This window comes from Schistocerca cancellata, chromosome 4 (assembly GCF_023864275.1).
Source record: "Schistocerca cancellata isolate TAMUIC-IGC-003103 chromosome 4, iqSchCanc2.1, whole genome shotgun sequence".
In the NCBI taxonomy this organism is placed as follows: domain Eukaryota; kingdom Metazoa; phylum Arthropoda; class Insecta; order Orthoptera; family Acrididae; genus Schistocerca; species Schistocerca cancellata.
Window position 1 is genome coordinate 812,729,403 of NC_064629.1, and position 15,603 is coordinate 812,745,005.

The 15,603-nt window shown below is 38.9% G+C and overlaps 1 protein-coding gene across 2 annotated transcripts in view; it reads left to right on the forward strand.

Annotated features, from left to right (window-relative positions):
- LOC126184797 (exportin-4-like) overlaps window positions 1–15,603 on the forward strand; it is a 234,772-nt gene that overhangs the window by 52,631 nt on the left and 166,538 nt on the right. The window contains exons 1-2 of one of the 2 annotated variants that reach the window (XM_049927381.1): window positions 7,677–7,776; window positions 12,002–12,158. In XM_049927381.1, coding sequence (XP_049783338.1) covers window positions 12,056–12,158 — 103 coding nt within the window. In that variant the 5' untranslated portion in view covers window positions 7,677–7,776; window positions 12,002–12,055. Of the gene's footprint in view, window positions 1–7,676; window positions 7,777–12,001; window positions 12,159–15,603 lie in introns of those variants that run through there. The other variant, XM_049927380.1, reaches the window with a different exon arrangement.

The following is a 15,603-nucleotide window of genomic DNA, read 5'->3' on the forward strand; positions in this document are numbered from 1 at the left end:
CCTCAACTAAATAATTGAAACTTAATGCAGTATTCAGTCACAAATAGTTCTTTGTTGTTGTTTTTTAGCTCTGCATGTGAGCTAACTGCATGTTTCTGATAGATGTTTTCCTGCATGTTTGCCAACAAGAACCTGTATGTTAGCAGTGTCTTTCAGTATCTACTTTTGGAAAATAGTGTTTAGTCCTTATTGGCAGTGACTGTGCTAAAGATAGCACTATATCAGCTGAATGAGGATGCAGTAGAAGTTTCTGATGGGTTTATTGGAGGAACAGTTTAAACCTCCTGTAGGGGTGAAGGGAAACCACAAAGGTTATAAACCAATATAGCTTGATTGGTGTTTTTTGTAGTATACATATAAATGAGAGTCAATTGTTTTAATTGCTACCCCCCTGATTTAATTTTCATTGAAAGTTCAGTACTACAACTTGAGTAAGGGGCCTTACTGGTAGCTGCATGTTTCATGAAGGTGCAGCACTAGAAGTTTGTAACAGTGACACACACACACACACACACACACACACACACACACACACACACACACATGCTCAAATTATTGTCAACATCATAATGAGTACAGTTCTGTTTTTACACATTTGCTTCATTGTTGTGATGATGGAAACTGTGATTTGATGAGCTGCACCTAGTAAGGAAATTCATCTTTAAAATGATAAAAATGAATTTTCTGTGGAGGAGTAAAGATAACCGTGAATTGTGTGGTTGATACATTGAGTGTACATATGAAACCTAATAATGATCAACTGTACTTCTATTTCCATAGCTACCCTTCCTTCCACACTACAAAGTCTCCCCCGTACAATTGAGCCATCTGTGGACAGCACCCTATAGTGACAGGCAATCACATGCCCAGTTTGCTGAAGTTCTTCCTAGAGTTTTCACAGAGAGGCGCAGTTTACAAAGCTGATCCACAAACAGCTTGCTTGTGCCATATCCGTTATATCCACACACACATAATTCTTCAGTTATCCACTTTAACCAATTGAAAAGGTATGCCCCTAAAAGCCCAAGGCCCCCCCCCCCACTTCCATCCCCCCCCTCCCACCTTTATTGCCCTATACACCTTGGACTGGAACAGCTTGAACTTATGTTTGTCAGGGCTCTGACTGCCTTCTATTATATTAGTATTTACTTTGATGGAGAGCTACAGTATCTCTGTTCGATCATGCTGTTCTGACATTTAATGTCAAAATATCCCCCTGATGGATCTAGATGCAAGAGCTAGCCCATGGCCCCACTCATCACATCCTATACTAGTCCTGTCACAGACATACCCAACTGTATCAAAGGTAAGACTGCCTGTGAAAGCAGTTATGTCATACATCAACTCTGCCTCAACTTCGGTACATTGTTTTATATGGGTGTTACCACCAGCTAGCTGTCCACCCAAATGAATTGCCACTCTCAAACTGTGGCCAAGACGACTGATTATTATTTTTATTCAATTAATTGGTTTAAATGTATTTTTTTAGTTCTAATACTTTGCCATTTTCAAAATCGTATTGACATTTTTATTTGCTCTTATTTTTCTTCCTATCTTTTTTTGTTTGAATTGTGCTTGTGTTGCCTATAATCTGCAATAAAGTGCCAACCAGGACTGCTCATTGGTTGGTAATGTGGCCGCTCATGTAGCTGGTGTGAGGATAGTTTCAGGTGACCAATGACAGTGAGGAATTACAGTTTGCTTTTAGCACTGAAATTGAAATTTTTCTGTCTCGGCTTTGCTGATAGAGGTTAGCTGTAATCATCATGATCAAAGCGATCTGATTTTAGTCCTGCTGGAAATTATTGATCACTCTTTTCTTGGGTACATGGCATATCATGAGTTTGTGGTTAGGCTGGGGCACAAGTTTAAATTCAGGGCTACAAAGCATGTCATCTGCCACAGTTCAGTCATTGGCCACTTAAAATCAGCTGTCGACAAAGTATCTGCAGTTTCTGTCTGTCATATATAGCAGCAGCTGTTTCCATCATTGCTCCACGTTACACATTAACAACATTAAGAAGTGACCCACTGCGTTCATGTGTCACCTGTAATCTAGGGGAAGCCGGCACACAGCAGCAAATCGGGCAACCCTGTAGTGGGAAGTGACAGACATCAACTATCAAGTAATTTTAATCAAACTACAGTGTTCAGGGCCACTGTGGTGAGTAGAGTTCTGCATTCAGTAGCCATGAGGACTGAGAATTAAATTGTTCTTTTTGTTTACATTCAATATATATATTTTGATGTTTATACTGAGGACAACAGGGAGTTTTAATGAGCTTACCACCTGTTCTGTGAAAGAACTGTTAAAAGCACCGTTCTTGAAGTATTGAAACCACATGTTCTTTCACTAATAATGTCCTTACCATACGTACTTGAGAGCATTCGATGAGACTCAGCCGCTGTTTTCTTATATTGAAACAAAACAGTAACACCTCCCGCAAATGATGAGAATTAGGCTTGTAAACTGACATTTTCAATCAAGAACAACTATATGATGCAGACACAAATTGACTAATGTTTGAATGGGGTTATGTTGACTGAGGTCCAAGCTAACTGCCTGACATCTGTGATCTGTTTCTTTCAACTGCTACTTACCGTTGTCACCACCTATCGGCAAACAGCGGAAGCAAAGTTGTAGACCTTGTACAAGTGTTTATCTATGATGTAGCATCTCTCATGCTAATTTTGATATACACACACACACACACACACACACACACAAAACACACAATGTGACAAACAGAAATGATGTTTTTATTCAAAGACAGTTATTACACTGAAGTCACCACGATTCATGATGGTCCCCTGGACAGGACATAGTTCTTAACAGTGTGTGTGTGTGTGTGTGTGTGTGTGTGTGTGTGTGTGTGTGTGTGTGTGTGTGTAATTCCCACAGATGGTAATGCATGCTCTGCAATGTGCTTCCTTGCTAGCCACAGGGGTAGTAAGGAGTTCTGGTGGTAGGGCATTCCATTCCTCCATCAGTGCAGTTGGCAACTGTTGGATGGTCGTTGATGCATGTGGCCATGCTGCAATATGTCAATATGTTTCCCAGTTCAACATACATGTGCTTGATGGGATTTAAATCAGGGGTATGAGCAAACCATTCTATTTGCCAAATATCCTTTCTTTCCAAAAGCTCCTCCACCTGCACTGTTCGATGCAGTTGCACATTGTTATCCATAAAAATGAAGTAAGGGCCGAATGCATACCTGAAAAAATGCGCATGGTGAAGGAGTTAAGTGTGGCAGTAATGTGGACCAGTGAGTGTACTGCGTTCAAAGATTTGGTTGTCATTATGCCCACTCCCCCTCCCCATAACACCTGGACCATCTCATGGCAAGAGCTGAGAACTTGTAATACACCAAGGAACATTGTTGAACATAACTGTTTTGGTGGGCCAGGTGTTACAATGTGGGGAGGCATAATTTTGCATGGGCGTACTGAACACCCATAACGTCTAACAGCGTACACTCACTGAACAGCATTGCTGTGACACTGTACTCCTTCACCGTGTGCATCTTCTCAGGGATGGATTCGGCTCTGATCTTATTTTTGTGGATGGCAATGCATGACCACATCAAACAGCACAAGTGGAGGAACTCTTTGAGCAAGAGGATGTTCAGTGAAAGGACTGCCCTGCCCATTCCCTCTGACTTAAATCGCATGGAGCATGTGTGTGTGCATGGGGGATACATATTGCAACACTTCCACATGTTCCAGTGACCATCCAGAAGTTGTCAACTGTGCTGGTGGATTAGTGGAGTGCCCTACCACTAGAACTTCGTAACAACCCTGGAGCTAGCACGGAAGCACATTGCAGAGCATGCATTACTATCTGTGGTGATCACACACACACTATTAAGAACCATGTCCCACTGTTTGTAATGTTCAGGGCACCTCCATGAATTGTGGTGACTTCAGTGAAATTGTTATGCTAAAACAAATGTGTCATTTCTGTTAATCTCGTTGCATATTTCTGTCAGTTATCTTCGGTGCTCTACTGTAGCTGTTCTTGTTGTGCATGGTCCAATGTTCATCGAGCTTGTTACTTTTAGTGACACATCATGCTAAAGTTACTTTCATCTTTAAGTTTAGCACAGCGGTGTTCTCCCCCCCCCCCCCCCCCCTCACTCTCTCTCTCTCTCTCTCTCTCTCTCTCACACACACACACACACACACACACACACACACACACTGGTGAGCAAAACTTAAAGATGAAAGTAACTTGGGCATGATGTGTCACTGCCAAGTAACATAGCTCAGTGAAACATGGACTAATATATAAATGACCCTGTAACAGTCATTTACCCCCAAAATTACCTGTATATCTGTTTACTACATCCTGTTAAAAACAACACGTTGCGTTCTGTCTGCAAGGAAATCTTGAATCCAAATGCAAAGATGGTTGAATACTTGGTAGGATCATATTTTGTTCAGTAAATGACACTGTGGAGCTGTATCAAATCCCTTTCAAAATATAAGGAACACGACATCAACCTGGGCAGCATTGCCTACAGTTTTATGCGTCTCCTGAACAGAGCGAGCTGACTTTTCAAAGATTTCTGTTTGAAGAACTTCTGTTAATTTTTTGTACAGGTGATTTTTGTGCTCCAAGAAGGTCATAATGCTGAGCTCACCAGACAAAAAATTAGTCAGCGCTAGAGAAATTGTTACAAGCTACCATGTAATTCCAGCCCTGGTCTTGATAAACACCTGAATCCTGTTAGGAAGTTGAGTCCACAACGTAGTGCAGGTATGTCACATTCAGGTTAAGCCACTTCCTGAGGATTTGAACATGCAATTCCATCAAATTACAAGGATGCCGTGTTGACATTTTACTTCCTGGTCCAGCATGTCCTGCAAATTTTCTACAGGTGGTTAAGGACAGGTGGTTTTTCAAACAATTGAGATGTAAAAAGAGGGGGGGGGGGGGGATTGTTCAAAAACCAGTCACATATTCTTCCAGCCCAATGAACTTTGCTGTTGTCGCCTAGAAAAATAGGGATATCAGTGGTGATGGATACCAGATGTACATTGCAATAGTTCCCGTCACTATGTTCTGTTGTTAACAGGTTGTGACGGGCCTTCATGCACTGCTTACAGCAATTCATGTCAAGTTTGGAAGCAATTTTGACTCACAAGTCGTGAAGTGCATCTCCAGTCCCTTCCAGTCAACATCTTTCTCTGACCACAATTCAGACCTCACATTTCATGGCCACGTGTTTTACACCACTGCTTGTAGACACATTGAACAATCCACTTGAAACACCAACAAATTCACCAACTTCACACACCGTATGGCTGTGGGCACAGCCAAACACGATTGCATTGTTTTGCCACTGTCATGTCCTTTCATTTACCCATGTTTATGTATATCCACTTGAATCATAAATTTCTCACTGATCACTATTGCCTTATGCTCACCTAGAGACAGTGTGTGCACAGTTGAGTACATGACTTGATTTCTGCACCATCTGTAAAAGCCTTACGATTAATCTGTGTGCACACGCTGAGGTGACTAATGTTTTGTCCAGTGAACTTATAATGGTATTAAATCACTGATAAAGATAAATAATTATGTGCATCTGTTTGATGAGCATTCTTTAAAACACAAATAACCTTCGCTTATTTCCAATCACTTGGTGCTCTCTGTTGCTGTAGCAACCTACAATAAACTGCTGCTAGAAGGGGAACACATTCTTTTGCATAATCTGTGTAGACTCAGTAGTATATCATCCAGTCTAGGTACCTTTCTGCTATTCAGTGGTTTTTATTGAGTTTCTTTTCCACTATCACTTATTTCAGTATCTTCCATTTCACTATTCATGAGATGATTGAAAGTATGAGGGGTCTCTGCTTCCACTCCTCTTATGGTCTGTTTTCACAGTTCATTGTTGATAGCAGCAGAGGCATGTAAACAGTATCTATAATGTACTTCTAGTAGAAAAAAGCACACAAATTAAGATCTGCTGATGTAGGAGGGCTATTTGTGCATTTTCTTATAGTTTGGACCTTTACAGCCTACCCAGTACTGAGGAATGTGTACTTGAGTAATCTTTGAAAGACAGAAAGAAAATATAGTGGAGCTCCAAGGAAAACTAGTTATCAGAATCAAGTTCTTCTGCATCATATCCACGTACAACATCCCTGTCACACTGTCAGCCATAAATAAGCTGTAAACTTTTTTTAAAAGAATGGCACAATAAAGCATCTCTCACACTAGCCAGTTTCACATAACTGCTGTGAATCCCTGATTTCCACACTGGGCTAGTTCACCTTCCCACTTACATGAAGAGGTATCTCATTAGTTGACCCCACTTGTGACAAAAAATGTTCATCCTGTGTTTCCTTACTAAAGATAAAATTTTGAGACTCTTACCAGGAATACCACGTCACATTGTGCACTGTGGAAGTCTTGCAGTTATTTAAATCCGATAAGGCTTGAATACCGATAGTTGTCACAATACAAGTCACACTGTGGAAAGAGGACTCGCCAGTTCTCTGCTGGCTTACTGAGTGGAACTGCAAACAGGGATTTTTTGAATGCAGTCCACATCTATGCTGAAACAACAAAGATAGCGTATTAATCCCCCCCCATCAGAGGCGACCTGTGTCTTCGAACTGTTTGGGTGAATATTCTGAGCAGTTGCAATTTGGTCATAACACCCTACTATTGACAAAATGGATTCACGTACTTCAAAGCACAGTACTCTGGAAGGATGAAGGTAAGATGCAAGGGAGGCAATGAGTGAGTTGAGCAACTGATCAAGCCACTGCAACCTGCTAGTCATTGCATGAAACAGAAGACTTTCCTCTTACTAACTCTATGTTGTTTACATGTTTTAGTGAATGACAGTTCAGAAAATCAGCTTCAAACTTACATTATTGGTTTAGAAATTTCTTGTATTGTGCCAAAGTGCAAAGTGCACTATGGAACTTGAATAATTTTACCTTCTGTATTAATTGCTAATTCTGGAAATTTGCCCAGTAGTCTTTTTCAAGGACAATGTCTTCTTTCTCACAATGATTTTCAGTTAAGTTATCTGTGCAAATCCACAACATACTAACATTGACTAAACTGAATGCTTACAAACATACCATCAGTCTCCAATCCCTTCCCTCTGAATAATGTGATAAGAATCCAAGAAATCAAACAGTACTCAAGAATAGGTCACACTAGACAGTCCATTTCAAACAATGAATTCAAGGCTTCCATTTACTCTACATGCTTTTGTATTTATATAAATCAAGCCTCATATCACCTGCAAGTATTTAATTTAATTGATTGAGTTCAGAATCTGTGCACTAATTGCGTAATTGAATGTAACTGGACTTGTTTTATTTCTCTTTACATGTACTGTCTTGCACTTACAGTTTATTGAAAATAATTTCTGTGTACACCATTCTGAATTTCATAACAGCTACTCAACAATGGCATTGTAAGCAACAAGTATTCCTTTCTCAGGATATAAGGGTGGTAGTGACAGATTGTCCCACAAGGAGCCGCTACATACTATTTTGAATCAGTTGACTGACCATCATTTGTGGAGAAACATCAGTTACACTAGAGAGCTTGTTTTCATAAATAGTTTCACATGCTAGGTGATTTTACAGTTGTGGAAATAACAGAACAACATGCTAACATAAAGTTCTGTTTCCTGTTAGGGAAATCAGCTGCAGAAACCCTATTGGTATGACCCAGAAACCAAGCAACAATCAAACCTATGGAAGACTACTTCATCACCATGACTGAAGAAAGCAAAACAGGTGAGAACCAACATGAAAACATTGTTGGTTTGTTTTCAGAATGTGAAGGGACTGTCTGCAATGATTTTGTTCCCCAAGGTACCATAGTTAAGCAGCATTGTTACTTTCAAGTGCTAAAAGAATGTTTGAAAGATACTGAGAAAAGATTAGCCTACGTTGAAGTGTTCAAGGGATTGACTCATCCTCTGCAACAATGCTCTTGCTTACACATCATTGAATGTAAGTTTTTATCCAAACACAAAAGACAACAGTTTCACACTCACACTACTTATTGGATATGTGAGCTTCCTTATTACGAGAAGTGTCCAAAAAGAGTGGTTTTCAAGAAATAGAAGATGTGAAACAAAACTTATAGAGATACTGTGAGACAGATTTTTGAAAATCTCTGTGCATTGTTTCATGAGAAAAGATTGGGATGAAAGCATTGGGTCTGCTGGATAATATTCTGAAGATGATTACAGTGAATTAAAAAGTGTGTAGTCAGATGAAATGAAACCTAACAAGAGTTCTGTCAGTACCTATCATTGTAGTTATTTCCAGAAACTTCAGTTATATTTCAACATCAGGGGTTTTTATTGTTTTTTATCTATATGTTTTGGTCAGTGTGATCAGTGAGAGTGTAGATAGATATAAAAATTTAAGTTATATTTTGTTGTATGCTGTTTCAGTACCAGGCTTATTAATTTGTGATTGTGTGAAGCTTTCGTTGTACCAAGTGATTTTATGTTGGTCCTTGACCCTTATCACTACCATACTTAATATGTATTTATCCAGAGGCTGATGATATGTATAAACTTTTATTTGACTCCATGTATCACATCCGAGATACAAGGGCTGCCCGAAAAGTTCTTGGCACCACCCAGCTATTGCAGCAATACTCACGTGATTTTTTCCTCTTATATTGTCACACTTAATAATAGAGGCCACATAAAATTGCAAGTCTTTCCAGGCAGCAGTTGACTGTAGGCAGTCATTTGAAGCAGTTACTGTGCATGTGGTATTAAATTCTTTGTAAAAGAAGGTTTAACACCAACCAAAATTCATTTGCAGCTTGTAATCATATATGGCGGCTCTTCACCGTCAATTCCTACAGTAAAAATCGAATGTGCTGCTTACATCATATGCCAGGAATTGAACATGAGAAAGCTTTGTGCAAAATGGGTGCCACGTGTGCTCACTGCAGATCACAAATGCATTTACACAACACTTTCTGTGGTTCTTCAGCTCTAAAGGAGTGGTGGACGGTGCTATCTACAGAAAAGATTGGTGTTTTGTGATGTGGAAGGAATTTCGTTGATCGGCTATCGTTAAAAAGGTAAAACCATAATTGGAGAATAACACTCTTAACTTTTAACGAAACCAGTTGCAAGTATTCTTGAAAACAGACACGACATAAAAAAGAAAAAACTTATCTTCCATGAGGGTGATGCACCTGCCCACAAAAGTGCCTTGGCAATGGAGAAATTGAGGGATTTGCACTATGAAGTGCTGGAACATTTGGCTTCCTCAGACTTGCCTGTTCTCAAAACTGAAGAAATTCCTCACTGGTTAGTGTTTTTTTTTTCCGATCAAGAAGCCACTGCGGCTGTAGATGGGTACTTTGCAGCACTTCTGGAGGAACATTACAGGAGTGGATAGTGGCATTGGAACACTGCTGAACAAAATTTATTGATAAAAGAGGAGATTATGTTGAAAAATAAAACTTCTTTGTAATCATAAATTGTCATTTTCACTATCAGACCAAGAACTTTTCAGACCGCCCTTGTAAATGACTGAGGTAGGTGGTCCATTTTGTATGACAGCAGACTTGTATTCAAAAGGAATTTGGCCATCCTGATTGAGGTTTTCCATCGTTTACCTGAATTTCTTGAGCCGAATGCCTGGATGGTTGCTGTGACAAGTTGGTGGAGAGGTTATGGTTCTGAACTCTCACTTGGGTAGACGAAGGTTCAAATTGAGCGAAGTTGCACAGTGGTAACTATGAGAATGGTTCCTTTTTCAAGCTCATACTCCATGTGTAATGATTTTATTGTTGAAGGGGATGTTAAATCCTGTGCTTGCTTCCTTTACTTACCGAGCTTGCTTCCTTTACTTACCGAGCTTGCTTCCTTTACTTACCGAGGTTCCAATCCACGTCTGACAATTCAGATTTATGTTTTCTGTTGTTTCCCTAAATAGATTAAGGGCATTGCTGATTTCATACTTGATCATTCCTCTGTCCACATTTGGGCTGTCTCTGTCATTGCCGTTGACTAGACAAACTTTCCTTTTTTTCCCGTTAATGAATGCTGTTATTTCTTTGTCAAAGTGGTTTCAATGGCTACCAAACACGAACATTTTCCTACCCTTTGTCATAAAGTTTTTTTTTGTGTACTAATCACCACATCACCACCACCACTCAACAACATTATGACCCATAATTCTTGTCTCATAACTGTAAAAACTGAGAATATTAGGACTTTGTGTCGTCAGCATGTGTAAACCATTTCGTTCGTGGAGAGATGTGCTTATCAAGATATTAATCAGAAAATGCATTGAGCACTACTTGAAATAATTGATTTTGCCATTGATGATGAATAATGTGATGACTTCTCATACTCAGCATGGCTGCATGGTAAAGTTGTCTACTGGTAACATTGCATGAGCATGGTATGCCTTTAGATGATCCCTCAACCACTATTGATGATTCTGATGAATAGTAAAACACCAATTTCATTTTGACTACTGTTTTTTCAAAAAATTGCCCCTTAACTGAGTGTTAGATAAGATACTCTCCATCTCATGCAAGCATAGCTGTGGTGTGCTGTAAGGAATACGTAATCAGTTATGACCTATGTAGTTGTAGTGTCTGGGTAAACTCGATCATATTTTATAGTGTTTTAACACTTCGAAAACCATCTTTTTGTGTGCCATGTGTGTCAAATTACTGAGTTTTATATCTTCAGTTATATTTGCAGTGTAATGGGTATAAATGCAGATATTTTTGTGTGTAGTGCCTTAATATATGCACAGATCAGAATGTGAGTTGCTTTTATTCTTTTGTTGAATAGTCTTCCCACAAATCATCACTAACTGTATGACCAGATGTTTTCTGCATGGTCATAATTGCACGACTAAAGGGACCATGCCTGTCAGTATGGACTATCTCTTTTGTGTTCATGTGCCACACTTTATTGCCTGACCTGCTACCCAGCTGAAAATAAGCATTAATGGCTTGCTCTTGCCACATGTACGTGAACCAACCTAAAAAAGTGTACTACTACTACTACTACTACTAATAGCTATAATTATTAGTCTGCATTTGAAGTAAATATGAATTTAATGTCATTCAATACACTGTCGACAGTCACCAACAGAAATATTTGCACTTATACCTGCTACACCCTCTCTCTCTCTCTCTCTCTGTCTGTCTGCCTGTGCGTGTGTTTTCGTTAAACAGAGATAAAAATAGTAGGAATGAGATTCCAGATAATGATCAAATGTGTGCATGCCATTATGAGTGCTAGTCACATAGTGAAATGGTCAGCATGTAACCAAAGTCTCAGTACACTCAAATGTTTCAAGTGTTTATGATAATGAGTCAAATGAAAATTGTAAATATATTTTAAAATACAATTTATTTCAGTTCAAGTATCAGTTGCAGGGGCACTCAGCTTGCAGGCACTTTGTGAAATACAAGCACATTATGCACAGTGTGATGTTTTGAATTGATTCTGTTTCGATTGGTGTGTCTCCACCACAATAGTGTCAATGGTTGTTTGTTACGTGGATGCACAATGTGAAGTGTCTGAGCTGGATGAGGAACCTCGACCATGAATGTCAGTCCATTTCCTAATGTGCTTTGGTACACATAATTTTCATTATGCTATGAATTTGTGTAGGTTTAAAAACACCTTACTACTTGGAAACCAAACAACAGCATTCTGTTCATCCTTCATGTGAATTACCAGTGGGACAGCCATCCTTTACACTGTTCCTGTGACCATGTTTTTACATCTTCACAATGCTGCCACTAGCGAACATCTGCCACACTGTGATCAGTGTGCTTAATTACTTTCAGGGTACTGGCACATTTATTTGCTTTTTTAATACACATTTACAGTTTTCATTTGACTCACTGTTGTACCACCCAGTGACCTAATAGGCGATATTGAAGTTAAGGTGATATTTTGTATTTATATTGAGATGGTCTATAATAAAATAGTGTTGATTTATTTTTCTGCAGGGAACAGATCTGAAGAGGATTTTTGAATTTTGTGTTGAAGCTCTTGGTGAAATAATGAAGACAAAGGCACCCTACCAACAGGAAATCCTGAGTGTGTTACGACTGTTGTTGTCTATAGCAGATGCTATACTCTGCTGGGGATTTATCCAGTCAAATGATATCCTTTTGCACTGGCGTATTTGCTTTGAAACATTATACAATTTTGTTCTTCAACTATTATTAAACATATTGATGTTCATTGATGCATATATTGGTCATTATCTTGTACCTTAAGTGATTTCTGTATGCTCTATCAATGAAGTCATAATGAGAATACTAGTAATCATTTTTGTTCTTTTATGTAATAACTATTCCAATTATACATTGTACATGGTGACTATAGTAGACACAAGGCTGCTTAGACTTTAGTTTCTTTGACAATGAGCTATTCCAGCGCATTATATAGAATGAGCAGCACCTTTAGTCATGGATTAAATTCACTTGATACATCAAATAGAATTCTACAATTTCCATGACGGTTATTCATAATAATGTCAGTAATTGACTCAGGACATCATTTCATCACCCAGACTTTGAGACATTTCGTCAGTCTCCTGGATTCAGTATTGCTGTCCTTTCCTACCATTGTTGCCATGCTGATGCTTACAACTTTATGGAACAAATAGCCATGTATCCTCTCATACATTTGTTTTGACATGATGCATCATGACTTACGTCAAGAGGTACATACTCCGGACATTACTCTCAGAGATGCTCATAGAAATGTATATATTAGTCACTGGTGCTGTCATTAATCTTCTACGTTTCAGATGATGATCTACATCTACATACATACCCACACAAGCCACCGTACGGTGCCTGGCGGAGGTTACCTTGTACCTCTGTTAGTCATCTCCTTTGCTGTTCCACTTACAAATAGAGCAAGGGAAAAATGACAGTCTGTATGCCTCCGTATGAGCCCTAATTTCTCGAATCTTATCTCTGTGGTCCTTACGTGCAATGTATGTTGGTGGCAGTTGAATTGTTCGGCAGTCAGCTTCAATTGCCGGTTCTCTAAATTTTGTCAATAGTGTTTCTCGAAAAGAACGTCACCTTCCCTTCAGGAATTGCCATTTGAGTTCCTGAAGCATCTCTGTTACACTTACATGTTGTTTGAACCTACCGGTAACAAATCTAGCAGCCCACGTCTGAATTGGGTTTGATGTCTTCCTTCAATCTGACCTGGTACGCATCCCAAACACTTGAGCTGTACTCAAGAATAGGTTGTACCAGCATCCTATATGCGGTCTCCTTTACAGTTGAACCACCTCCCACAAAAAAAAAGAGAAAACACACACACACACACACACACACACGAGACGTCAAGATCTGAAACAAATAATAAAAGAACAGAGAAATACAAAGTGACTAAAAGTGTCATTTTTTTGTATTTATTCAGATACAAAGCAGGTCTGAATTTTTAGAAACATTATCATCAGAGCTGATCACCTCAGCCATCAGGCTCGCTCTTAGCTCATTACTGTCATGAGTCATACTCGTAGTCACAGGGGGGAGGTGGGTCCAGGCGAGCCTGCTTCAGCTCTTCTGCTACAAGTTTTCACTGCACTTGTGAGACTAACAGACACTCCAGTGCTGTCGCTTACAGAGCTATGACAGTGATTGAGCACATTCTGTGAATGTTAACAGACAGGACGCACATTCTGCTGAACAGTGCCAGAACAAGGTGGGGTAGTTTCTGCTATGATAAGTTCAAGGTACTAGTTTAATTTTATGAGGAATTTATGTCATTTCATGTTACATGGATGAGGTGCCCACGATAATATTATCTGATTTTCCTGAAGTTTAGTCTTACAGCTACATCAGACAAGACTGCACAGCATTTATTCTCATGTCTCTTTTACTTTCTAACAGTGACAAGTTAAAGCTTGTTGTGTGCTATTAGAATGTTCAGTTTATTTGTGAATGTTGTTATGAATGCAGACTTTGTGCATTTGTAACAGGTATTCTCTGCAAATAAGTGAACCAAAGACACTATGCTCAGTTAAAACTTTTGTATTTTATGTTGCTAATTGCTTGCACTTGCTGACTGCAAAAGCTAGTAAAACTAAATTTCATTTGCTCTTGTTCTTACTTCTAGTGTTTGCTTTATCTGTTTAACACTTCTTAGGAAAGCTACAATCTGTATTTAATAGTGGAAATAAATCAGTGCCTACCAGATATTTTGAGTACATCATTTAAATTATCACATCACATAAGTTGAATTAATTGATGATGCACTTTGCTGAATGGGCAGGTTTTTGAAGAGCCATCAGCTCAACTGAATGAAAGTTTATCAAAGAGCCTCTAGCTATTTAAGTCCAAATTTCCTGAAGTGCCATCTGCTCTGATGGACTGAAAATATTGTGGTGTGTAGTGCAACGTTTCATTATGTGGTATGTTTTTATTACAATAACATGACAAAATTTTGAACCTGCACTGTGTTTTTATGAGTCCGGTGCCAAGTTTATTTACATTTAATTCAAAGCTTTATAAAACATGATTAAAACCTGATATCCAGTATGTTGGATGTGCACATTACAAAATATTTCTCTTATTCATAGTCTAATTTAACTCTGTTCCATATAAAGCTGAAAAATTGAGTTGCAGATGAAAGTCACTGTTAAAAGAAGAAATAAAATAAAATGAACAATTGTGAATGGAACTCAGAAATGTGTTCCTTCAACTTCATCGAGATTTAAATGATATTTATAATGTACTTAAGGGACTGTCCACCAGAGTTAAACTTGGGACATTGTGGGTATAATAATCATATTATTTCCTGCTTTACTTTTTGGTGCCTTGTAGTTTCCGAAAAGAGATATGAGAAAAAAATAGGAGCATAATTGACAGAACAGGTGGTTATTACTGCTGTTTTTAATTCAAGATAGTGGCTGAAAGGTATACTTTTGATCCTGTGGGTTAAGGTCAGTACCAAAGAGAAGGATGCAAAGCATTACTCACATACAACGGAAGCACCATGAACATCTAAAACAGTTTCAAACAGTTATAAAGAGACAGACAGGGTCAAGTGTGTGTGTGTGTGTGTGTGTGTGTGTGTGTGTGTGTGTGTGTGTGTGTGTGTGCGCGTGCACGCGCAACCATGTGCGTGTGCGCATAGAATCTATGGCCGTTTGACATTGGTAGTGGGGAAGGATTTATTATCCTTTCACAAGGACTAATTGATGTTGGTGCCAAGTACGGAACAGTGAGAGTGCAAGAGATTTTGTGTCTTCCAAGAACTATTTTGCTGATCAAGTGAGAAGTGAGATCTTGCTTCAAGTAAAGATAGCTGTTGACCAGAATGATAGGTGTATATATCTAGTATTAATGTAGACTCTAAGGACAGGTATGAACTGAGAGATAATGCACTCCTCACAACGATGTTTCCCAACATTTCAAAAATGAGTGAAAATATTCGTACTGAGTTATACGAAATGTTGTTTGAGATGAACATATCTCCTCTGGAATTAAACAAAGTGAATTTGTGATGTATCAGGGGCTGAACCTAAAGAACGCTCTTCAACACCACAAACATCTACTATATGCAACGCATTGAACAAACA